At 46.8% G+C, this 26,501-nt stretch overlaps 2 protein-coding genes across 8 annotated transcripts in view; one reads left to right on the top strand and one right to left on the bottom strand.

Annotated features, from left to right (window-relative positions):
- Positions 1-5,767, top strand: part of LOC139409594 (cytoplasmic FMR1-interacting protein 1 homolog) — a 78,775-nt gene extending 73,008 nt beyond the window's left edge. For all 4 annotated transcript variants that reach the window (XM_071154992.1, XM_071154993.1, XM_071154994.1 and 1 more), the window contains 3 exons: positions 363-601; positions 4,273-4,420; positions 4,654-5,767. In XM_071154992.1, coding sequence (XP_071011093.1) covers positions 363-601; positions 4,273-4,420; positions 4,654-4,818 — 552 coding nt within the window. In that variant the 3' untranslated portion in view covers positions 4,819-5,767. The remainder of the gene's footprint in view (positions 1-362; positions 602-4,272; positions 4,421-4,653) is intronic.
- On the bottom strand, positions 5,700-24,803 carry LOC139409595 (magnesium transporter NIPA2-like). 4 transcript variants are annotated; one of them, XM_071154997.1, is made up of 6 exons: positions 24,563-24,803; positions 21,395-21,628; positions 14,937-14,993; positions 14,715-14,805; positions 9,154-9,314; positions 5,700-6,757 (listed from the first exon to the last, which is right to left on the bottom strand). In XM_071154997.1, exons 2-6 carry the CDS (start codon positions 21,531-21,533, stop codon positions 6,105-6,107), a joined length of 1,101 nt encoding a protein of 366 aa, XP_071011098.1. In that variant the 5' UTR covers positions 21,534-21,628; positions 24,563-24,803; the 3' UTR covers positions 5,700-6,104. The 4 variants fall into 4 exon arrangements, with proteins under 4 accessions (XP_071011098.1, XP_071011101.1, XP_071011100.1 ...); XM_071155000.1 differs by having other exon boundaries at positions 9,116-9,314; positions 24,563-24,756; XM_071154999.1 differs by having other exon boundaries at positions 24,631-24,756.
- Between the last annotated feature and the right edge of the window lie 1,698 nt (positions 24,804-26,501).

Here is a 26,501-nt window from a genome sequence, read left to right as displayed (position 1 = left end):
CCATCACACTGCCTTAGTTAACACCAGCCCTGGGAACCCCACAGGTACCACCATCACACTGCCTTAGTAAACACCAGCCCTGGGAACCCCACAGGTACCATCACACTGCCTTAGTAAACACCAGCCCTGGGAACCCCACAGGTACCATCACACTGCCTTAGTTAACACCAGCCCTGGGAACCCCACAGGTACCATCACACTGCCTTAGTTAACACCAGCCCTGGGAACCCCACAGGTACCATCACACTGCCTTTGTAAACACCAGCCCTGCACCTGGGAACCCCACAGGTACCACCACACTGCCCCATACTTCTGTGGCTGTACACGGAATCTCATCTCTACCCTCTCCCTCCCCCCTGTAGCAAATAGCCATAGCTCGTGAAGGTGACCTGCTGACCAAAGAGCGTCTGTGCTGTGGCCTGTCCATGTTCGAGGTCATCCTGACTCGCGTCCGCGGTTTCCTGGACGACCCCATCTGGCGCGGCCCGTTGCCCAGCAATGGCGTGATGCACGTGGACGAGTGTGTGGAGTTTCACCGGCTGTGGAGTGCCATGCAGTTTGTTTACTGCATCCCTGTAGGAGCACACGAGTTCACCGTGGAGTGAGTAGTGACACATCATCGGTCTAGAAGGATCCCTGAGGGGTTTACACTGCTCTGTATAGAGGGGGGATCTCTGCTCTGTATAGAGGGGGGTGATCTCTGAGGGGTTTACACTGCTCTGTATAGAGGGGGGATCTCTGCTCTGTATAGAGGGGGGTGATCTCTGAGGGGTTTACACTGCTCTGCATAGAGGGGGGTGATCTGATGGGTTTACACTGCTCTGTATAGAGGGGGGGGGGTGATCTGAGGGGTTTACACTGCTCTGTATAGAGGGGGGTGATCTGAGGGGTTTACACTGCTCTGTATAGGGGGGGGGGTGATCTGAGGGGTTTACACTGCTCTGTATAGAGGGGGGATGATCTTTGCTCTGTATAGAGGGGGGGGGGGTGATCTGAGGGGTTTACACTGCTCTGTATAGAGGGGGGGGGGTGATCTGAGGGGTTTACACTGCTCTGTATAGAGGGGGGTGATCTGAGGGGTTTACACTGCTCTGTATAGGGGGGGGGGTGATCTGAGGGGTTTACACTGCTCTGTATAGAGGGGGGATGATCTTTGCTCTGTATAGAGGGGGGGGGGGTGATCTGAGGGGTTTACACTGCTCTGTATAGAGGGGGGGGGGTGATCTGAGGGGTTTACACTGCTCTGTATAGAGGGGGGATGATCTCTGCTCTGTATAGAGGGGGGGGGTGATCTGAGGGGTTTACACTGCTCTGTATAGAGGGGGGGTGATCTGAGGGGTTTACACTGCTCTGTATAGAGGGGGGGGGGGGTGATCTGAGGGGTTTACACTGCTCTGTATAGAGGGGGGATGATCTCTGCTCTGTAGAGAGGGGGGGGGGTCTCTGAGGAGTTTACACTGCTCTGTATAGAGGGGGGGGATCTCTGAGGGGTTCACACTGCTCTGTACGGTCTCCACTGGGATGGGTGTATAACCTGTGTTTCGGGGACGGTCTCCACTGGGCTGGGTGTATAACCTGTGTTGTATTTTCCAGGCAGTGTTTTGGGGACTGTCTCCACTGGGCTGGGTATATAACCAGTGTTTTGGGGACGGTCTCCACTGGGCTGGTTGTATAACCTATGTTTCGGGGACTGTCTCCACTGGGCTGGGTGTATAACCTGTGTTGTATTTTCCAGGCAGTGTTTCGGGGACGGTCTCCACTGGGCTGGGTATATAACCAGTGTTTTGGGGACGGTCTCCACTGGGCTGGGTGTATAACCTGTGTTTCGGGGACGGTCTCCACTGGGCTGGGTGTATAACCTGTGTGTCGGGGACGGTCTCCACTGGGCTGGGTATATAACCTGTGTTTCGGGGACGGTCTCCACTGGGCTGGGTATATAACCTGTGTTTTGGGGACGGTCTCCACTGGGCTGGGTATATAACCTGTGTTTCGGGGACGGTCTCCACTGTGCTGGGTATATAACCTGTGTTTCGGGGACTGTCTCCACTGGGCTGAGTATATAACCTGTGTTTCGGGGACGGTCTCCACTGGGCTGGGTGTATAACCTGTGTGTCGGGGACGGGTATATAACCTGTGTTTCGGGGACTGTCTCCACTGGGCTGAGTATATAACCTGTGTTTCGGGGACGGTCTCCACTGGGCTGGGTATATAACCTGTGTTTCGGGGACGGTCTCCACTGGGCTGGGTATATAACCTGTGTTTCGGGGACGGTCTCCACTGGGCTGAGTATATAACCTGTGTTTCGGGGACGGTCTCCACTGGGCTGGGTATATAACCTGTGTTTCGGGGACGGTCTCCACTGGGCTGAGTATATAACCTGTGTTTCGGGGACGGTCTCCACTGGGCTGAGTATATAACCTGTGTTTCGGGGACGGTCTCCACTGGGCTGGGTATACAGTGCCTTGCGAAAGTATTCGGCCCCCTTGAACTTTGCGACCTTTTGCCACATTTCAGGCTTCAAACATAAAGATATAAAACTGTATTTTTTTGTGAAGAATCAACAACAAGTGGGACACAATCATGAAGTGGAACGACATTTATTGGATATTTCAAACTTTTTTAACAAATCAAAAACTGAACAATTGGGCGTGCAAAATTATTCAGCCCCCTTAAGTTAATACTCTGTAGCGCCACCTTTTGCTGCGATTACAGCTGTAAGTCGCTTGGGGTATGTCTCTATCAGTTTTGCACATCGAGAGACTGACATTTTTTCCCATTCCTCCTTGCAAAACAGCTCGAGCTCAGTGAGGTTGGATGGAGAGCATTTGTGAACAGCAGTTTTCAGTTCTTTCCACAGATTCTCGATTGGATTCAGGTCTGGACTTTGACTTTGCCATTCTAACACCTGAATATGTTTATTTTTGAACCATTCCATTGTAGATTTTGCTTTATGTTTTGGATCATTGTCTTGTTGGAAGACAAATCTCCGTCCCAGTCTCAGGTCTTTTGCAGACTCCATCAGGTTCTCTTCCAGAACGGTCCTGTATTTGGCTCCATCCATCTTCCCATCAATTTTAACCATCTTCCCTGTCCCTGCTGAAGAAAAGCAGGCCCAAACCATGATGCTGCCACCACCATGTTTGACAGTGGGTATGGTGTGTTCAGGGTGATCAGTTGTGTTGCTTTTACGCCAAACATAACGTTTTGCATTGTTGCCAAAAAGTTCAATTTTGGTTTCATCTGACCAGAGCACCTTCTTCCACATGTTTGGTGTGTCTCCCAGGTGGCTTGTGGCAAACTTTAACCAACACTTTTTATGGATATCTTTAAGAAATGGCTTTCTTCTTGCCACTCTTCCATAAAGGCCAGATTTGTGCAATATACGACTGATTGTTGTCCTATGGACAGAGTCTCCCACCTCAGCTGTAGATCTCTGCAGTTCATCCAGAGTGATCATGGGCCTCTTGGCTGCATCTCTGATCAGTCTTCTCCTTGTATGAGCTGAAAGTTTAGAGGGACGGCCAGGTCTTGGTAGATTTGCAGTGGTCTGATACTCCTTCCATTTCAATATTATCGCTTGCACAGTGCTCCTTGGGATGTTTAAAGCTTGGGAAATATTTTTGTATCCAAATCCGGCTTTAAACTTCTTCACAACAGTATCTCGGACCTGCCTGGTGTGTTCCTTGTTCTTCATGATGCTCTCTGCGCTTTTAACGGACCTCTGAGACTATCACAGTGCAGGTGCATTTATACAGAGACTTGATTACACACAGGTGGATTGTATTTATCATCATTAGTCATTTAGGTCAACATTGGATCATTCAGAGATCCTCACTGAACTTCTGGAGAGAGTTTGCTGCACTGAAAGTAAAGGGGCTGAATAATTTTGCACGCCCAATTTTTCAGTTTTTGATTTGTTAAAAAAGTTTGAAATATCCAATAAATGTCGTTCCACTTCATGATTGTGTCCCACTGTTGTTGATTCTTCACAAAAAAATACAGTTTTATATCTTTATGTTTGAAGCCTGAAATGTGGCAAAAGGTCGCAAAGTTAAAGGGGGCCGAATACTTTCGCAAGGCACTGTATAACCTGTGTTTCGGGGACGGTCTCCACTGGGCTGGGTATATAACCTGTGTTTCGGGGACTGTCTCCACTGGGCTGGGTATATAACCTGTGTTTCGGGGACGGTCTCCACTGGGCTGGGTGTATAACCTGTGTTTCGGGGACTGTCTCCACTGGGCTGGGTATATAACCTGTGTTGTATTTTCCAGGCAGTGTTTCGGGGACGGTCTCCACTGGGCTGGGTGTATGATCATCTCCCTACTGGGTCAACAGAGACGCTTTGACATCCTGGACTTCAGCTATCACCTGCTGAAGGTGCAGAAACACGATGGAAAGGATGAGATCATCAAGAGTGTGGTGAGTGGAGGGTCAGGGGTCAGCGACACTAGAACCTTCAGATCCCAAACATGTTCATTAGTGCAAACCGTAGCAACGAGAACTAACATTTGTCAATGGTATAAGTTCTAGTCAGTCCCTTACCTTTGGTTCCTCGTCAACATGACCATGGACACATTTTAGGCTTCCAAGGGGGTGTCATGCTTGGGTCTTTTTGGTATCCACCTCTGTCTTCTTTCCCTCTCCTTCCTCAGCCTCTTAAAAAGATGGTGGACAGAATCCGCAAGTTCCAGGTCCTCAACGATGAGATCTTTGCCATCCTGAACAAGTACCTGAAGTCAGGTGATGGAGAGAACATGCCAGTGGAGCACGTCCGGTGTTTCCAGCCTCCTATCCACCAATCCCTGGCCAGCAACTGAGATTGACCGGTGCACGTTTCCTATAGTACCATCCTGTGTCAGACTAGACACAAAGGATGTGTCTGAAATGGCACCCTATGCCCTATATAGGACACTACTTTATATAAACGGCACTACATAGGGAATAGGGTGCCTTTTGGAACGTATCCCATCAGACTAGACACGCAATATTCCTTAATCTGCTTCTTCCACCTTTTAGGTTTTAAAGCAGCACCGGACCATGAGACTAAAGCCTTGTTCACACTTAATGCCTAAATGCTCAAACAGCTGACATCGCTACGCTGGTTGTCATAGTAACAACAGGTGTGAGTGCACAGTGGTGTAGGCTGATTGGTGGTGGTGAGTATGACACCCCTGCCTCGAAGGATGAGATGATCCAACTTTTCAAAACGAGTCCTCTCTTGCTCGCCACAGCAGTCAACTAGCTAGCCGTTGGGCTTTCTAGCACAATCACTCATTCGTTTCTAAATAACACGCTAGTTAGTTCTTGTCAAACTGTCAGAGTAGCTAGCAAGCAACAAGATATGTTGGGGAAATAAATCAGATTTGACCATTCAGGCAAGTCCCCTACAAATGTGGCTTGAAATATCTGCTTCCGTGTGTTTTTTGGCTGTTCAGACGGCAGGAAGCAGATCGGGTCACTTCAAACCGCCAGTGTGAACAGGGCTTGAGGTCTAACTTTCCTGACGAACTGTTTGTACCCAATTGTGCCTTATGATCTTAATAGCCGTTTTCATTCTAAACTCTTCTGTTTTATGGAGCATTTAAACTATCAAATGATTATTTAAGGGGTTTGCGGTGGTGGGATGTTATTGGTGAACAGTAGCCTGTAGTCAATGAGAAGTAGTATGATTAGCAGCTTAAAGGAGACCAAGTTCTTACTTATAACCATTTATTCACTGTGCCTTTTTGGAATCATTTTTAATTCAATAAATATATAACAAATCTCTGCTTGTTCTTTGAGAAAAAAAATTATGCAAACAATACAAAAAAAAAAAGGTTAATGGTGATTTTCAGAACTCTTCCTTTCAAGTGTCATATTGACCAGACAAAGACCAGGGGTTGAATAAGGATATTTTACCTAAATAAATCTGTGGATTTGTAGACACTCAGTGGCTGGTTAAACATGTGGAGTAGACTACTGACCACTCTATGGAGATGAAGCTCCGTCCACGTAGTCAGATATCCAGGGAAACAGAAGGGAAATACAATCAGTTGGTCGAAGCAAACACACCAATGTAATGGTCCTAGTCAGTAGAACTACACCAGGCCGCCAGCTAGTTCCTCTAAGAGGCTGTCATATCACCATTCCTCCTGGACAGGCTGTCAAACGGCAGGCCCACCTCCCTCTCCTCCAGGTTCATGTCTGTGGAGTCATTGCGAAGCAGTTCGTAGCTGCCGTGTGTTGCCACTCCGTTAGCTGCCGGCCCGGGCCTCTCGTCCTTCCTGATGGACACCGCCAGCGTGGACAGGCTCACACTAAGGTCCTTAAAGGCATGGAGCAGAAAGATACCAACTATAATGGTCAGGAACCCACTCAGAGTCCCGATAACATCCGCAGTAGCCATGTGCTCCCACTCTTTGAAGAGGATGGCAGAGCAGGAGAGGACTGAGGTGGTGAAGAACACGTAGTAGATGGGTGTGACCAGGGACGTGTTGAAGATATCCAGAGCCTTGTTCAGGTAGTTGATCTGAGTGGAGACGCAGGCCACCAGCCCGAGCAGTAACACCCAGGCTAAAGGGTTCCCCACCACGGACCTCCCAGCTATGGCCTCTTTGATGGCGATGCCCAACCCCTTCACACACGACACCGACAGAGCTCCTATCACAGAGCAGATGGTAATATACACCATGATGTTGGTCTGGCCGTGCCGAGGGCCCACCACCAAGATGAAGATGAGCGCTACGATGATGACGAAGGTGGCAAACACCAGGAAACCTGAGGAAGAGGAAGGATCATTAGAAACATAACGAAGGAGATGCTTTCATCCAAAGCGAGTCATGTGCATACACTTTTACAAATGAGTGGTCCCGGGAATCAAACCTACTACCCTGGCATTACCAGCACCATGCTCTACCAACTGAGCTACAAGAGACCACTTGTAAAGGGGATTAAAAGAGCAGTCCGGGATAAAGTCGATCCTAAATCAAGTTGCAACAGGGAGACAACATCCAGCATAGAAAAAGTAACATTCTTATATATATTAAATCAGACGACACCAAATGTTCTGTAAACAGCAGCCAGATTTATATTAAATCAATCCATAAGTCACTCACCATGTTCATTATATATCAATCCATAAGTCACTCACCATGTCAATCCATAAATCACTCACCATGTTTATCATATCAATCCATAAGTCACTCACCATGTCAATCCATAAATCACTCACCATGTTTATCATATCAATCCATAAGTCACTCGCCATGTTTATCATATCAATCACCATGTTTATTATACACTGCTCAAAAAAATAAAGGGAACACTAAAATAACACATCATAGATCTGAATGAATGAAATATTCTTATTAAATACTTTTTTCTTTACATAGTTGAATGTGCTGACAACAAAATCACACAAAAATTATCAATGGAAATCAAATGTATCAACCCATGGAGGTCTGGTTTGGAGTCGCACTCAAAATTAAAGTGGAAAACCACACTACAGGCTGATCCAACTTTGATGTAAAGTCCTTAAAACAAGTCAAAATGAGGCTCAGTAGTGTGTGTGGCCTCCACGTGCCTGTATGACCTCCCTACAACGCCTGGGCATGCTCCTGATGAGGTGGCGGATGGTCTCCTGAGGGATCTCCTCCCAGACCTGGACTAAAGCATCCGCCAACTCCTGGACAGTCTGTGGATGGAGCGAGACATGATGTCCCAGATGTGCTCAGTTGGATTCAGGTCTGGGGAACGGGCGGGCCAGTCCATAGCATCAATGCCTTCCTCTTGCAGGAACTGCTGACACACTCCAGCCACATGAGGTCTAGCATTGTCTTGCATTAGGAGGAACCCAGGGCCAACCACACCAGCATATGGTCTCACAAGGGGTCTGAGGATCTCATCTCGGTACCTATTGGCAGTCAGGCTACATCTGGCGAGCACATGGAGGGCTGTGCGGCCCCCCAAAGAAATGTCACCCCACACCATGACTGACCCAACGCCAAACCGGTCATGCTGGAGTATGTTGCAGGCAGCAGAACGTTCTCCACGGCGTCTCCAGACTCTCACGTCTGTCACGTGCTCAGTGTGAACCTGCTTTCATATGTGAAGAGCACAGGGCGCTAGTGGCGAATTTGCCAATCTTGGTGTTCTCTGGCAAATGCCAAACGTCCTGCACAGTGTTGGGCTGTAAGCACAACCCCCACCTGTGGACGTCGGGCCCTCATACCTCATGGAGTCTGTTTCTGACCGTTTGAGCAGACACATGCACATTTGTGGCCTGCTGGAGGTCATTTTGCAGGGCTCTGGCAGTGCTCCTCCTGCTCCTCCTTGCACAAAGGTGGAGGTAGCGGTCCTGCTGCTGGGTTGTTGCCCTCCTACGGCCTCCTCCACGTCTCCTGATGTACTGGCCTGTCTCCTGGTAGAGCCTCCATGCTCTGGACACTACGCTGACAGACACAGCAAACCTTCTTGCCACAGCTCGCATTGATGTGCCATCCTGGATGAGCTGCACTACCTGAGCCACTTGTGTGGGTTGTAGACTCCGTCTCATGCTACCACTAGAGTGAAAGCACCGCCAGCATTCAAAAGTGACCAAAACATCAGCCAGGAAGCATAGGAACTGAGAAGTGGTCTGTGGTCACCACCTGCAGAACCACTCCTTTATTGGGGGTGTCTTGCTAATTGCCTATAATTTCCACCTGTTGTCTATTCCATTTGCACAACAGCATGTGAAATTTACTGTCAATCAGTTTTGCTTCCTAAGTGGACAATTTTGATTTCACAGAAGTGTGATTGACTTGGAGTTACATTGTGTTGTTTCAGTGTTCCCTTTATTTTTTTGAGCAGTGTATATCAATCCATAAGTCACTCAAATACAGGAAAATAATTACTCCCATTACAAAAGTTAAACCGAAGAATGTTGTACTCTAGCCCAAATTATCTCCTCCACCCACCTCCTGTCTGGTACCAACCTGGGTGGATCAGTTTCCCTCTCCTGTCTGTCTGGTACCGACCTGGCTGGACCAGTTTCCCTCTCCTGTCTGGTACCGACCTGGGTGGACCAGTGTCCCTCTCCTGTCTGGTACTGACCTGGCTGGACCGGTTTCCCTCTCCTGTCTGGTACGTACTGACCTGGGTGGACCAGTTTCCCTCTCCTGTCTGGTACCGACCTGGCTGGACCAGTTTCCGAGCCATGTGGTCCAGACTGTTGATCTCTTCCTCCTGAGGGGCGTGGATCACCATGGTAGTAGAGCCCAAGATACTGAGCAGACAGCCCAGCTTCCCGTGCAGGTTCAGACGCTCGGTCAGGAAGTACGAGGACAGCACCGCACTGCAACAACACACACACCGTTACATCATGGACACACAGCCCTGCAACAACACACACACCGTTACATCATGGACACACAGCACTGCAACAACACACACACCGTTACAGCACTGCAACAACACACACACCGTTACAGCACTGCAACAACACACACACCGTTACAGCACTGCAACAACACACACACCGTTACATCATGGACACACAGCCCTGCAACAACACAGTAAATATCTTGCTAAAGAGATATTCAAATACTATGGCTTGGTAGTTTCTAGTAAGAAGTCTACAGGGGTTAGAGCAAAACATCATTGTGAATAGGACTGTTAGACCATATGGTCCAACCGGCCTAACTGACAAGCACACCTGATTCAACTTGTCAACTAATCATCAAACCCTCAAGTTGAATCAGGTTTGCCCGGGGTTACAATAACGTGTGCTGTTGGAGGTACTGGAGTTGGGCTGTTGGGGGACTGGAGTTGGGCTGATGGGAGGAATTATCTGGCAAATATTCCTGCAGTCAACATGACAATTGCACGCTCCCTCAAATCTTGAGACATGTAAAACTGCACATTGTAGAGTGGCCTTTTATTGTCCCCAGCACAAGGTGCACCTGTGTAATGATCATGCTGTTTAATCAGCTTCTTCATTTTCCACACCTGTCAGGTGGATGGATTATCTGGGCAAAGGAGAAATGTTCACTAACAGGGATGTGCACAAAATTTGAGTGAAATAAGCTTTTTGTGCGAATGAAACATTCCTGGGATCTTTTATTTCAGCTCATGAAACACGGGACCAACACTTCACATGTTGCCTTTATATTTTGGTTCGGTGTAAAATGGATACAATGTCACTTGCCTACACACAATACTGCATAATGTCAAAGTGGAATGATGTTTTTAGAAATGTTTACAAATTACAAAATGAAAGGCTGAAATGTCATGAGTCAATTCATATTCAGCCCCTTTGTTAGAGCAAGCCTCAATAAGATCAGGAGCGAAAAGGCACATAAGTTGCATGGACTCACTGTGCTCAATTTTCACCTAAAATCACATACCCAAATCTAACTGCCTGTTGCTCAGGACCTGTAGCAAGGACATGCATATTATTGATACCATGAAGTTTGTGAAAATGTGAAATTAATTAAAGGAATGTAGGAGAATATAACACATTAGATCTGGTAAAAGATAATACAAAGAACAAAAAACGTGCTTTTAGAAATGCAAGAGAAATGTATTATTCCAGTTTAGGCACAATTTAGATTTTGGCCATTAGATGGCAGCAGTGTACAGTTGAAGTTTACATACACTTAGGTTGGAGTCATTAAAACTAGTTTTTCAACCACTCCACAAATTTCTTGTTAACAAACTATAGTTTTGCCAAGTCAGATCGTACATCTTCTTTGTGCATGACACAAGTAATTTTTCCAACAATTGTTTACAGACAATTATTATTTCGCTTATAATTCACTGTCTCACAATTCCAGTGGGTCAGAAGTTTACAAACACTAAGTTGACTCTGCCTTTAAATAGCTTGGAAAATTCCAGAAAATGATGCCATGGCTTGTACCTGTGGATGTATTTCAAGGCCTACCTTCAAACTCAGTGCCTCTTTGCTTGACATCATGGGAACATTTTTTTTTAAATCAGCCAAGACCTCAGAAAAAAATGTGTAGACCTCCACAAGTCTGGTTCATCCTTGGGAGCAATTTCCAAACGCCTGAAGGTACCAAGTTCATCTGTACAAACAATAGTACGCAAGTATAAACACCATGGGACCACGCAGCCGTCATACCGCTCAGGAAGGAGACGTGTTCTGTCTCCTAGAGATGAATGTACTTTGGTGTGAAAAGTGCAAATCAATCCCAGAACAACAGCAAAGGACCTTGTGAAGATGCTGGAGGAAACAGGTACAAAAGTATCAATATCCACAGTAAAACGAGTCCTATATCAACATAACCTGAAAGGCCGCTCAGCAAGGAGGAAGCCACTACTCCAAAACCGCCATAAAAAGCCAGACTACAGTTTGCAACTGCACATGGGACAAAGATTATAATTTTTGGAGAAATGTCACTGGTCTGATGAAACAAAAATAGAACTGTTTGGCCATAATGACCATCGTTATGTTTGGAGGAAAAAGGGCTTGCAAGCCGAAGGACACCATCCCAACCGTGAAGCACGGGGGTGGCAGCATCATGCTGTGGGGGTGCTTTGCTGCAGGAGGGACCGGTTGCACTTCACAAAATAGATGGCATCATGAGGTAAGAAAATTATGTGGGTATATTGAAGCAACATCTCAAGACATCAGTCAGGAAGTTAAAGCTTGGTCACAAAGGGGTCTTCCAAATGGACAATGACCCAAAGCATACTTCCAAAGTTGTGGCAAAATGGCTTAAGGACAACAAAGTCAAGGTATTGGAGTGGCCATCACAAAGCCCTGACTTCAACCCTATAGAAAATGTGTGGGCAGAAATGAAAAAGCGTGTGCGAGCAAGGAGGCCGACAAACCTGACTCAGTTACACCAGCTCTGTCAGGAGGCCTACAAACCTGACTCAGTTACACCAGCTCTGTCAGGAGGCCTACAAACCTGACTCAGTTACACCAGCTCTGTCAGGAGGCCTATAAACCTGACTCAGTTTCACCAGCTCTGTCAGGAGGCCTACAAACCTGACTCAGTTACACCAGCTCTGTCAGGAGGCCTACAAACCTGACTCAGTTACACCAGCTCTGTCAGGAGGCCTACAAACCTGACTCAGTTACACCAGCTCTGTCAGGAGGCCTACAAACCTGACTCAGTTACACCAGCTCTGTCAGGAGGCCTACAAACCTGACTCAGTTACACCAGCTCTGTCAGGAGGCCTACAAACCTGACTCAGTTACACCAGCTCTGTCAGGAGGCCTACAAACCTGACTCAGTTACACCAGCTCTGTCAGGAGGCCTACAAACCTGACTCAGTTACACCAGCTCTGTCAGGAGGCCTACAAACCTGACTCAGTTACACCAGCTCTGTCAGGAGGCCTACAAACCTGACTCAGTTACACCAGCTCTGTCAGGAGGCCTACAAACCTGACTCAGTTACACCAGCTCTGTCAGGAGGTCTACAAACCTGACTCAGTTACACCAGCTCTGTCAGGAGGCCTACAAACCTGACTCAGTTACACCAGCTCTGTCAGGAGGCCTACAAACCTGACTCAGTTACACCAGCTCTGTCAGGAGGCCTACAAACCTGACTCAGTTACACCAGCTCTGTCAGGAGGCCTACAAACCTGACTCAGTTACACCAGCTCTGTCAGGTTCCTCAGTCGAGCAGTGAATTTCAAACAGATTCAAGCACAAAGACCAGGGAGGTTTTCCACTGCCTCGCAAAGGGCTCCTATAGGTAGATGGTTAAACATTTTTCATAAAAGTAGACAGTACCCCTTTGAGCATGGTGAAGTTATTAAATTACACTTTAGATGGTGTATCAATACATCCAGTCACGACAAAGATACAGGCGTCCTCCGTTTTCGGAGAGGAAGGGAACAGCTCTGGGATTTAATGGCTGTGATAGAAGAAAACTGAGGATGGATCCACATTGTAGTTACTCCACAATACTAACCTAATTGACAGAGTGAAAAGGAAGCCTGTACAGAATAAAACATGCATTCTGTTTGCAATAAGGCACTAAAGTAATACTGCAAAAAATGTGGCAAAGAAATTAACTTTATGTCCTGAATACAAAAGTGTTATGTTTGGGGGAAAATCCAGCACAACACACCACTGAGTACCACTCTTCATATTGTCAAGCAGGTGGTGGCTGCAGTTACACAGGGCAGGGTTGAGACCCAAGGCCTCAAGCTTAATGATGAGCTTGGAGGGAACTATGGTGTTGAATGCTGAGCTGTAGTCAATGAACGCATTCTTACATAGGTATTCCTCTTGTCCAGATGGGACAGGGCAGTGCATCATCTGTGGATCTATTGGGGTAGTGTAGTCATTTAGTTCAGTTACCTTTGTTCCTGTCCACAAGAAAGAAATGGTGGCCATCTTGAAGCATGTGGGGGACAGCAGACTGGGATAGGGAGAAATGTTATATGTCTGTAAACACTCCAGCCAAGTTTTGAGGGCCATTGTGGTATCGGCTTGAGGGGATATATGCACGGCTGTGACGACTGAAGAGAATTCTCTCGGGAGGTAATACGATCGGCATTTGATTGTGAGATATTCTAGGTCAGGTGAACAAAAGGACTTGAGTTCCTGTATGTTATCACAGTAGTTAATCATGAAACATACACCACCGCCTTTCTTCTTCCCGGATAGTTCTTTATTCCTGTCTGCTTGATAAACTGAGAACCCAGCTGGCTGTATGGACGAGGACAGTATATCCAGAGAGAGCCATGATTTTGTGAAACAAAGTATGTTGCAGTCCCTGATGTCTCTCTGGAAGGAGATCCTCGCCCTGAGCTCGTCTACTTTATTGTTCAGAAGAGGTGGATGGTGTGCATGCCTCCAGAGTCAGACTAGAAGTCCACTCCGGGTTATCTCTCCCAATACCTCTTCTCCACCGGCGGCATCGTGGTGCAGCCTCTGGGATAAGTTACATTTCCTTGGGGGGGTACGAACAAAGGATCCAATTCTTGAAAGTGGTATTTATGGTGGTAATGCTGGTGAGTTACCGCCGCTCTGATATCCAGCTGTATGTACGTTCTGAAATAACACAAACTAAGTTGCTTAGGAGCAGAGCTGTCTGTCAGCACCATCTTCATCACCTCTGCCTGTCCATACTGATAGTGACTAATATTTAACATGATACAAATAGGAAACAGAAAGTTAGGGCTGGGAGATACGGCATAAAAATCCATTCATATTTTGGGTATTGAAAAGCATAACGTCGGTATTTCGAAATACCCCGGTATATCACCCAAGCCTAATAGTAATGTAAAAATGCTCATCACAAAACTGTCCAAGTTCAACCTTTCACCCGATGCCTTGAGATGGATGAAATCATACCTTGGAGGCAGAACCCAGTGTGTCAGAGTGAGCAATGAGCTGTCGCCCACTCTTAGCTATGATGTGGGCGTGCCCCAAGGGTCAATACTGGGGCCCCTCCTGTTCACCCTGTACATTAATGATCTACCTTCTGTCTGTACTGGGTCTGTAGTTCAGCCTGTACATTAATGATCTGCCTTCCGTCTGTACTGGGTCTGAAGTTCAGCCTGTACATTAATGATCTGCCTTCTGTCTGTAGTTCAGATGTAGTTCAGACCTACCTGACCAGCACACTGAGGGCCCCCAGAGGGGTGACCTACCTGACCAGCACACTGAGGGCCCCCAGAGGGGTGACCTACCTGACCAGCACACTGAGGGCCCCCAGAGGGGTGACCTACCTGACCAGCACACTGAGGGCCCCCAGAGGGGTGACCTACCTGACCAGCACACTGAGGGCCCCCAGAGGGGTGACGAGAGTAGCAGGAGCGAAGGCATACGCTGCAAAGTTCGCCCCTTCTCCAGCTGCCACTGTGAAAACACAGATATATCAACCCCACATACGAAGGTGAACAGATACATCTAGTAAAACACAACCACAGAAAACAAGATGGAAACTGTGAACTGAAACACGTCATCTTAGTGTAGAAATGTTCACTTACTTGATAATAAGCCAGCCCACCAGAGCCATTCTTTAAGATATGCATGTCCGCCCTGGCCTAAACAAAAACAACAGGACTATATTACTATTCAAATATATTCAAATGTACGTTCAATAATACAATGTCATGCACTGGAGTGCCACCATATCAGCTGGACTGTCAAGCTCTAGGGTGTTATGGTAACTACCAGGGTTACATGTTCTGATGTCGTCACGCTGAAGGTTTGGCAACAGTGAACTTTGACCCTGTATGACACTAGCTGCATCTTTATCTGGTCTGTGTCCCAAAGGGCACTACTTCCTATGAGCCCTGGTCTAAAGTAGTGCACTACATAGGGAATAGGGTACAATAGAGCTCTGGTCTAAAGTAGTGCACTACATAGGGAATATGCTACCATAGAGCTCTGGTCTAAAGTAGTGCACTACATAGGGAATAGGGTACCATAGAGCTCTGGTCTAAAGTAGTGCACTACATAGGGAATAGGGTACCATAGGGCTCTGGTCTAAAGTAGTGCACCACATAGGGAGTAGGGTACCATAGGGCTCTGGTCTAAAGTAGTGCACTACATAGGGAATAGGGTACCATAGGGCTCTGGTCTAAAGTAGTGCACTACATAGGGAATAGGGTACCATAGGGCTCTGGTCTAAAGTAGTGCACTACATAGGGAATAGGGTACCATAGAGCTCTGGTCTAAAGTAGTGCACTACATAGGGAATAGGGTACCATAGGGCTCTGGTCTAAAGTAGTGCACTGCATAGGGAATAGGGTACCATTTGGGTGTTTATATAGAACTGTCAACTCAGCCTTCTGCATGTTTGCACCAGTCTGTTGCTTCCACATTCTAAGCTGGACTCGCAGGTGCAGTGATCTATGAGCTGCTCAAATATGAACGTACCCGCTCTCTCTCGAATGTACAATGCCCTGCCTCAAATGTACAAATTCAACCTAACGATATGCCATGCAGAGCTACATGTTACAGTGCCATACAGAGCTACATGTTACAGTATATCTCAGTGCCATACAGAGCTACATGTTACAGTATATCTCAGTGCCATACAGAGCTACATGTTACAGTATATCTCAGTGCCATACAGAGCTACAGTATATCTCAGTGCCATACAGAGCTACATGCTACAGTATATCTCAGTGCCACAGAGCTACATGTTACAGTATGTCTCAGTGCCATACAGAGTTACATGTTACAGTATGTCTCAGTGCCATACAGAGCTACATGTTACAGTGCCATACAGAGCTACATGTTACAGTATATCTCAGTGCCACAGAGCTACATGTTACAGTATGTCTCAGTGCCACAGAGCTACATGCTACAGTATATCTCAGTGCCATACAGAGCTACATGCTACAGTATATCTCAGTGCCATACAGAGCTACATGCTACAGTATATCTCAGTGCCATACAGAGCTACATGTTACAGTATGTCTCAGTGCCATACAGAGCTACATGTTACAGTATATCTCAGTGCCACAGAGCTACAGTATATCTCAGTGCCATACAGAGCTACATGTTACAGTATATCTCAGTGCCATACAGAGCTACATGTTACAGTATATCTCAGTGCCATACAGAGCTACATGTTACAGTATATCTCAGTGCCATACAGAGCTACATGTTACAGTATGTCTCAGTGCCATACAGAGCTATTATGTTACAGTATATCTCAGTGCCATACAGAGCTACAGTATATCTCAGTGCCATACAGAGCTACATGCTACAGTATATCTCAGTGCCACAGAGCTACATGTTACAGTATGTCTCAGTGCCATACAGAGTTACATGTTACAGTATGTCTCAGTGCCATACAGAGCTACATGTTACAGTGCCATACAGAGCTACATGTTACAGTATATCTCAGTGCCACAGAGCTACATGTTACAGTATGTCTCAGTGCCACAGAGCTACATGCTACAGTATATCTCAGTGCCATACAGAGCTACATGCTACAGTATATCTCAGTGCCATACAGAGCTACATGCTACAGTATATCTCAGTGCCATACAGAGCTACATGTTACAGTATGTCTCAGTGCCATACAGAGCTACATGTTACAGTATATCTCAGTGCCACAGAGCTACAGTATATCTCAGTGCCATACAGAGCTACATGTTACAGTATATCTCAGTGCCATACAGAGCTACATGTTACAGTATATATCAGTGCCACAGAGCTACATGTTACAGTATGTCTCAGTGCCATACAGAGCTACATGTTACAGTATATCTCAGTGCCATACAGAGCTACATGTTACAGTATATCTCAGTGCCATACAGAGCTACATGTTACAGTATGTCTCAGTGCCATACAGAGCTACATGTTACAGTATATCTCAGTGCCATACAGAGCTACAGTATATCTCAGTGCCATACAGAGCTACATGTTACAGTATGTCTCAGTGCCATACAGAGCTACATGTTACAGTATATCTCAGTGCCATACAGAGCTACATGCTACAGTATATCTCAGTGCCACAGAGCTACATGTTACAGTATGTCTCAGTGCCATACAGAGTTACATGTTACAGTATGTCCCAGTGCCATACAGAGCTACATGTTACAGTGCCATACAGAGCTACATGTTACAGTATATCTCAGTGCCATACAGAGCTACATGTTACAGTATATCTCAGTGCCACAGAGCTACATGTTACAGTATGTCTCAGTGCCATACAGAGTTACATGTTACAGTATGTCTCAGTGCCATACAGAGCTACATGTTACAGTGCCATACAGAGCTACATGTTACAGTATATCTCAGTGCCATACAGAGCTACATGTTACAGTATATCTCAGTGCCATACAGAGCTACATGTTACAGTATATCTCATAGTGCCATACAGAGCTACATGCTACAGTATATCTCAGTGCCATACAGAGCTACATGTTACAGTATATCTCAGTGCCACAGAGCTACATGTTACAGTATGTCTCAGTGCCATACAGAGCTACATGTTACAGTATATCTCAGTGCCATACAGAGCTACAGTATATCTCAGTGCCATACAGAGCTACATGTTACAGTATGTCTCAGTGCCATACAGAGCTACATGTTACAGTATATCTCAGTGCCATACAGAGCTACATGCTACAGTATATCTCAGTGCCACAGAGCTACATGTTACAGTATGTCTCAGTGCCATACAGAGTTACATGTTACAGTATGTCTCAGTGCCATACAGAGCTACATGTTACAGTGCCATACAGAGCTACATGTTACAGTATATCTCAGTGCCATACAGAGCTACATGTTACAGTATATCTCATAGTGCCATACAGAGCTACATGCTACAGTATATCTCAGTGCCATACAGAGCTACATGTTACAGTATATCTCAGTGCCATACAGAGCTACATGTTACAGTATATCTCAGTGCCATACAGAGCTACATGTTACAGTATATCTCATAGTGCCATACAGAGCTACATGCTACAGTATGTCTCAGTGCCATACAGAGCTACATGTTATAGTATGTCTCAGTGCCACAGAGCTACAGTGCGTACTGTACAGGGTTTCCGGTAGCCGGTAATTGCCCGCTTCTGGCCGATTATAAAGGATAAAAGCAGATACATGTTGCCGCCCAAATTGACCGGGACAAAAAACAACCCCACTGCAAAATAATACTTTTTATTATTTTATGTAAATATCAGCCAATGTAAATACATTTCATCGTTATGCTTATCGATCGATAGGTTAATTTGCTAAAGTTAGTGGAATTAAATTGGGCTGTATATTTTCATTTAGTATCTTATTCATCATTCGACCATAGAAACATGGAGACAATTATGTTGATAAAGATTTACTCGTATGCCATTGAAGCCAGCATTTAATTCAAGCGCGCCTCCCATTCACCATTGGAGTGCAGAGGCTATAGTCAACAGAAGGTTGGCCATCAGGCTGTCACCCACCAGGCCGTCGCCCACCAGGCCGTCGCCCACCAGGCCGTCGCCCACCACTTCACACTGTGAGCTTTACCTTCCTTCAAAGTAGCCATAGCAATGTGGAGGCAGTTATTTTATAAAGATTTCCACATGCCATTAACCAGAATTTCTCTCCTGTTCTATTGGTTGTCATATCATCTTTCTTTCATTGTCCAGAAGACAAAAAGCACAACCCTAGTCATATTATACTGAACAAAAATATAAACACAACATGTGAAGTGTTGGTCCCATGTTCAAGAGCTTAAATAAAATATCCCAGAAATGTTCCATATGCAGAACAAGCGTTTTTCTCTCATTCTGTGCACAAGTTTGTTTACATCCCTGTTAGTGAGCATTTCTCCTTTGCCAAGATAATCCATCCACCAGGCAGTTGTGGCATATTAAGAAACTGATTAAACAGCATGATCATTACACAGGTGCACCTGGGCAATAAAAGGCCACTCCAAAATGTGCAGTTTTGTCACACAACACAATTCCACAGACTTCTCAAGTTTTGAGGGAGTGGGCAATGCTGACTGCAGGAATGTCCACCAGAGCTGTTGCTAGAAAATGTCATGTTAATTTCTCTACCATAAGCCGCCTCCAATGTCATTTTAGAGAATTTGGCAGTACGTCCAACCGGTCTCACAACCGCAGACCACGTGTAACCACGCCATTCCAGGACCTCCACATCTGTTTTCTTCACCTACGGGATCGTCTGAGACCAGCCACCCGGACAGCTGATGAAACTGTGGGTTTGCACAATTGAAGAATTGTACGCTGGAGAACTGTTCTCTTCACAGGTGAATCCCGGTTTCAACTGTACCGGGCAGATGGCAGACAGTATGGCGTTATGAGGGCAAGCGCTTTGGTGGCAGTGGGGTTATGATATGGACAGGCATAAGCTACGGACAACGAACACAATTGCATTTTATCGATGGCAATTTGAATGCACAGAGATATCGTGACAAGATCCTGAGGCCCATTGTCGTGCCATTCATCCTCCACCATCACCTCATGTTTCAGCATGATAATGCACGGCACCATGCCGCAAGGATCTGAAAATGTCCCAGTTCTTCCATGGCCTGTATACTCAGACATGTCACCCATTGAGCATGTTTGGGATGCTCTGGATCGACGTGTACGACAACGTATTCCAGTTTCCCGCCACAATCAACAGCCTGATCAACTCAACGTGAAGGAGACGTGTCACGCTGCATGAGGCAAATGGTGTTCATTTACTGACTGGTTTTCTGAATGGGAGGTGTGCTTTAATTACAATAAAAATATATATTTGTAATCGTGGCCATCAAAACAGTTAACACGCGTTTGCATTTAGAATTGTTATTTGTTGCTCAATGACTGGCCTTACCAATGACTGGCCTTACCAATGACTGGCCCTACCAATGACTGGCCCTACCAATGACTGGCCTTACCAATGACTGGCCTTACCAATGACCGGCCCTACCAATGACCGGCCCTACCAATGACTGGCCTTACCAATGACTGGCCTTACCAATGACTGGCCTTACCAATGACTGGCCTTACCAATGACTGGCTTTACCAATGACTGGCCTTACCAATGACTGGCCTTACCAATGACTGGCCTTACCAATGACCGGCCCTACCAATGACTGGCCTTACCAATGACTGGCCCTACCAATGACCGGCCTTACCAATGACCGGCCTTACCAATGACTGGCCTTACCAATGACTGGCCCTACCAATGACTGGCTTTACCAATGACTGGCCCTACCAATGACTGGCCTTACCAATGACTGGCCTTACCAATGACTGGCCTTACCAATGACTGGCCTTACCAATGACTGGCCTTACCAATGACTGGCCTTACCAATGACTGGCCTTACCAATGACTGGCCTTACCAATGACTGGCCCTACCAATGACTGGCCTTACCAATGACTGGCCTTACCAATGACTGGCCTTACCAATGACTCTACTTACCAATGGCTGGCCCTACCAATGACTGGCCTTACCAATGACCGGCCCTACCAATGACTGGCCCTACCAATGACTGGCCTTACCAATGACTGGCCTTACCAATGACTGGGCTTACCAATGACTGGCCTTACCAATGACTCTACTTACCAATGGCTGGCCCTACCAATGACTGGCCTTACCAATGACTGGGCTTACCAATGACTGGCCTTCCCAATGACTGGCCTTACCAATGACTGGGCTTACCAATGACTGGGCTTACAAATGACTGGCCTTACCAATGACTGGCCTTACCAATGACTGGCCTTACCAATGACTGGGCTTACCAAAGCACATTTCACTCCATTACCAGCTTTTTGAGGAGCTGCTCTCACATTGTCTGACAGGTGATAGGCTATTCCGCTCATCAAACTAGGCTCTGTATGCTGTGCGCGTGATAAGTGAGATACATGACTATCGAGAACACACACGCAGCAATTTAATTAAACTAAATTATGCAAATTAATGTATTTTAACCATTTAACTGATTAATGGTCAACTTTCCTAGACTGAACACAAAAACACTACCTGCTCTGCACTGTCCCTTCCTGGCCAGGCGGAGTAGTCCTTTCTTCTTGAGGAGGAAGCTTCCTCCTATGAAGATGCTGGAGCTGATGGCTAGTCCCAGGCCGATGTAGAAATCATACTTCCCTCTGTCCTGGCCCATGGCAACGCTGGATGAGTTGTTCGTACTGTCTGTTACATTGACCACCACACACAGCAGTTCCTGACCAGCTGAACACTTGTCACCAACCCAAGTACCTTTAGTAAGCAAAACAAGACTCCTACATCAATGTACCTAGGAACTCAATATACCTCAAGTTTACAACTGTTAATGTTAGTAATTAAATGGTCAAATCAGAGTCCTCCCAGGTAGGCTACCTGGCCATTTCCCAGTTAGGCTACCTGGCCATTTCCCAGTTAGGCTACCTGGCCATTTCCCAATTAGGCTACCTGGCCATTTCCCAGTTAGGCTACCTGGCCATTTCCCAGTTAGGCTACCTGGCCATTTCCCAGTTAGACTACCTGGCCATTTCCCAGTTAGGCTACCTGGTCATTTCCCAGTTAGGCTACCTGGCCATTTCCCAGGTAGGCAACCTGGCCATTTCCCAGTTAGGCTACCTGACCATTTCCCAGTTAGGCTACCTGACCATTTCCCAGGTACTTGACCATTTCCCAGTTAGGCTACCTGGCCATTTCCCAGTTAGGCTACCTGGCCATTTCCCAATTAGGCTACCTGGCCATTTCCCAGTTAGGCTACCTGGCCATTTCCCAATTAGGCTACCTGGCCATTTCCCAGTTAGGCTACCTGGCCATTTCCCAGTTAGGCTACCTGGCCATTTCCCAATTAGGCTACCTGGCCATTTCCCAATTAGGCTACCTGGCCATTTCCCAGTTAGGCTACCTGGCCATTTCCCAGTTAGGCTACCTGGCCATTTCCCAATTAGGCCACCTGGCCATTTCCCAATTAGGCCACCTGGCCATTTCCCAGTTAGGCCACCTGACCATTTCCCAATTAGGCCACCTGGCCATTTCCCAATTTAGGCCACCTGGCCATTTCCCAGTTAGGCTACCTGGCCATTTCCCAGGTAGGCTACCTGGCCATTTCCCAGTTAGGCTACCTGACCATTTCCCAGTTAGGCTACCTGGCCATTTCCCAGTTAGGCTACCTGGCCATTTCCCAATTAGGCCACCTGGCCATTTCCCAATTAGGCCACCTGGCCATTTCCCAATTAGGCCACCTGGCCATTTCCCAGTTAGGCTACCTGGCCATTTCCCAGTTAGGCTACCTGGCCATTTCCCAATTAGGCCACCTGGCCATTTCCCAATTAGGCTACCTTATCATTGACAAGTTACATCACAGAGTGAACAACCCTGAACAAATACAGTTGGTTCCATTATAGAAATGGCACATTGACTATCTGTATGCAAAGACTACGTGGATCAATCCAATCGGTCACTTCCGCAACATGTACTCATGAATATTCAATGAGTCAAGAATTATGGAAGTGATTCAAGATTGCAGAAATGCCGCATTCAAGACAACTCGGAACTATGACATTTCAGACTTTTAAACACGTAGAATGATAAGCTCCGAGTTCCTCACTGGTAAAGTATCAGAATGCTTCCTGCCTCCCGGCCCAACTCTCTAACCACTAGGCTACCTGCCTCCCGGTCCTACTCTCTAACCATTAGGCTACCTGCCTCCCGGTCCAACTCTCTAACCACTAGGCTACCTGTCTCCCGGTCCTACTCTCTAACCACTAGGCTACCTGCCTCCCGGTCCAACTCTCTAACCACTAGGCTACCTGCCTCCCGGTCCAACTCTCTAACCACTAGGCTACCTGCCTCCCGGTCCAACTCTCTAACCACTAGGCTACTTGTCTCCCGGTCCAACTCTCTAACCACTAGGCTACCTGTCTCCCGGTCCAACTCTCTAACCACTAGGCTACCTGCCTCCCGGTCCAACTCTCTAACCACTAGGCTACCTGCCTCCCGGTCCAACTCTCTAACCACTGGGCTACCTGCCTCCCGGTCCAACTCTCTAACCACTAGGCTTCCTGCCTCCCAGTCCAACTCTCTAACCACTAGGATACCTGCCTCCCGGTCCAACTCTCTAACCACTAGGATACCTGCCTCCCGGTCCAACTCTCTAACCACTAGGATACCTGCCTCCCGGTCCAACTCTCTAACCACTAGGCTACCTGCCTCCCGGTCCAACTCTCTAACCACTAGGCTACTTGTCTCCCGGTCCAACTCTCTAACCACTAGGCTACCTGTCTCCCGGTCCAACTCTCTAACCACTAGGCTACCTGCCTCCCGGTCCAACTTTCTAACCACTAGGCTACCTGCCTCCCGGTCCAACTCTCTAACCACTGGGCTACCTGCCTCCCGGTCCAACTCTCTAACCACTAGGCTACCTGCCTCCCGGTCCAACTCTCTAACCACTAGGCTACCTGCCTCCCGGTCCAACTCTCTAACCACTAGGCTTCCTGCCTCCCAGTCCAACTCTCTAACCACTAGGATACCTGCCTCCCGGTCCAACTCTCTAACCACTAGGATACCTGCCTCCCGGTCCAACTCTCTAACCACTAGGCTACCTGCCTCCCGGTCCAACTCTCTAACCACTAGGATACCTGCCTCCCGGTCCAACTCTCTAACCACTAGGCTACCTGCCTCCCAATATGTATATACTGTACTCTATACCATCTTGCCAATACCGCACGGCCATCACTCATTCATATATCTTTATGTACATATTCTTATTCATTCCTTTACACTTGTGTGTATAAGGTAGTTGTTGTGTAATTGTTAGGTTAGATTACTCGTTGGTTATTGCTGCATTGTCGGGACTAGAAGCGCAAGCATTTCGCTAAACTCGCATTAACATCTGCTAACCATGTGTATGTGACAAAACTTTGACTAGTAACTCATTAACTAACGTTAACATATCTAACTTATCATTTTATTGAGCTAAAGCTTAATCCTTCTTGTCTACCTCAGAACGACACTAGCTAGCTTGTTAGCATAAGGCTAATGTTGGCTAAATCCGTTGACAACTGTACCAGCTACTGAGCTAGTTCAGCAAACTGACATTATTTGTAAACGTGCCCAAATAACTAAACATTAGCAAGCTAGCTGACTGGCATGCTATCGTAAACATTAATATCCTCGGTATGTTTCCATACGAAATACCTGGCAAAAAAAAGATCCCTTGTTTGACCAATAAGACGTTGGTAATTTGCAAACTATATATTAATCACATCGTTAGCTAGATCTCTTCACATTTTGTTACGACCCAACTTGACAGCAAGGTTGACGCAACCACACGGGTCGTTACTAGTGATGGGACGATTGATACCGATGCGGTTTCCAAAGCACCAGCTACCAAAGGCAGTTCCGGTACGCTCTGACGAATTACTTATCCGACACGACGTAGGGACGTTCCTCCCAAAATAACATTACCACGTGATTAACGACGTCCAGAGCAGCTGCTGTTCTTCTTCTTTGGTAGAATGCCGTTCGCAACAATGATATGTGCATTCCGCCACCTACTGTACAGGTGGATAAAATGATCCAAAAAGGAGAAGAAAAAAATACGGATAAAAAAAAAAATACAATAAAAACATACAAACTACCAGTAACGAGATGCTAATGAAATTAAATCAGCTTTTCTGTTTTAATCAGGTCCCTACATAGGCTCAGAAGGATCCTGTGATGGCGGGATATTTCCTGGAGACAGTCATCCTTGCAGTGCTCGTGCCGTTAAGTCTTGGAGGCCCAAGCCTCCCGGGTGGTGCAGTGGTCTAGGGCACTGCATCGCAGCACTAGCTGTGCCACCAGAGACTCTGGGTTCACGCTCAGGCTCTGTTGCAGCCGGCCGCGACCGGGAGGCTCAAGGATTATATGCTTGAGGTAGCTTCTTTGATCACATAGGTTGCCAGTTAGAAACTGGGGGAAAACAGAGTGGAATGTTTACCTTTTCTACACCGGTGGCTGGACGACGTTTGCGCATGCTGGATGCATCTCCGTCTTGTCGTTTGTCATTATCCAACTGGCCGGTGTTGCCTTGAGTTTCTTTGCCAGTGGAGCCATCTCCTGCTTCTCCTCCCCCATTTGACAGAGGAGTCAAAGGAGCACAGCAAGAGGAGCATGGTTATCAACGATGGTTGCATGTAACGAGCCGTGGAAGCCGAAGACAGTGGCCTCCCGCAAAGCAGTTTAAACTCCCAACGAGAGGCCAAGAACGGATACAAACAACAAATAGTTGTTTGCCACCCTGGAGCCTGATCTTCCTGCACCTTTGCCCCTGGCGGTACCTGTGTCTGCGGCCGCTGTGCCTACTCCTACTCCTTCCCCTACGATTTTGAAGTCGATGTCGGCAATCTTCCGTCCCCGCTCTGGATCGAGCAGGACTTCTACATCTGTCGGTGGCACCATCCTGTGAAGCATGGGAGTGGGTGGATTTCCTTGTCCTTATCGCCAGCTGTGATTTTGGGCAGCTCCATGGTAAGAAATGTGACTGTACCTGGTGCAAAAACAATGTCCCATCCAGGAGCGAGAGTAAATTTCATCACTAAGCTGTTCCTGAATGTACTACGCCAGGACATGTAAATCCATTCTAGTCCATGTGGGTTTTCAAATCTAATGTTATTAGTCACATGCGCCGAATACTTATTTACGAGCCCCTAACCAACAATGCAGTTAAAAAAAATACAGATAAGAATAAGAAATAGAAGTAACAAGTAATTAAAGAGCAGCAGTAAAATAACGAGACTATATACAGGGGGGGTACCGATACAGAGTTAATGTGTGGGGGCACCGGTTATTTAAAGTAATATGTACATGTAGGTAGAGTTATTGAAGTGACTATGCAGAGATGACAACAGAGAGTAACAGTGGTATAAAGAAGGGATGGGGGGGGGGGCGCAATACAAATAGTCTAGGAAGCCATTTGACAAGATGTTCAGGAGTCTTATGGCTTGGGGGTAGAAGCTGTTTAGAAGCCTCTTGGACCGAGACTTGGCGCTCCGATACCGCTTGCTGTGCGGTAGCAGAGAGAACAGTCTATGACCAGGGTGGCTGGAGTCTTTGACAATTTTCAGGGCCCTCCTCTGACACAGCCTTGTATAGA

Source organism: Oncorhynchus clarkii, chromosome 5 (genome assembly GCF_045791955.1).
Source record: "Oncorhynchus clarkii lewisi isolate Uvic-CL-2024 chromosome 5, UVic_Ocla_1.0, whole genome shotgun sequence".
NCBI lineage: Eukaryota > Metazoa > Chordata > Actinopteri > Salmoniformes > Salmonidae > Oncorhynchus > Oncorhynchus clarkii.
This window is presented reverse-complemented; position numbering and strand designations above follow the sequence as displayed.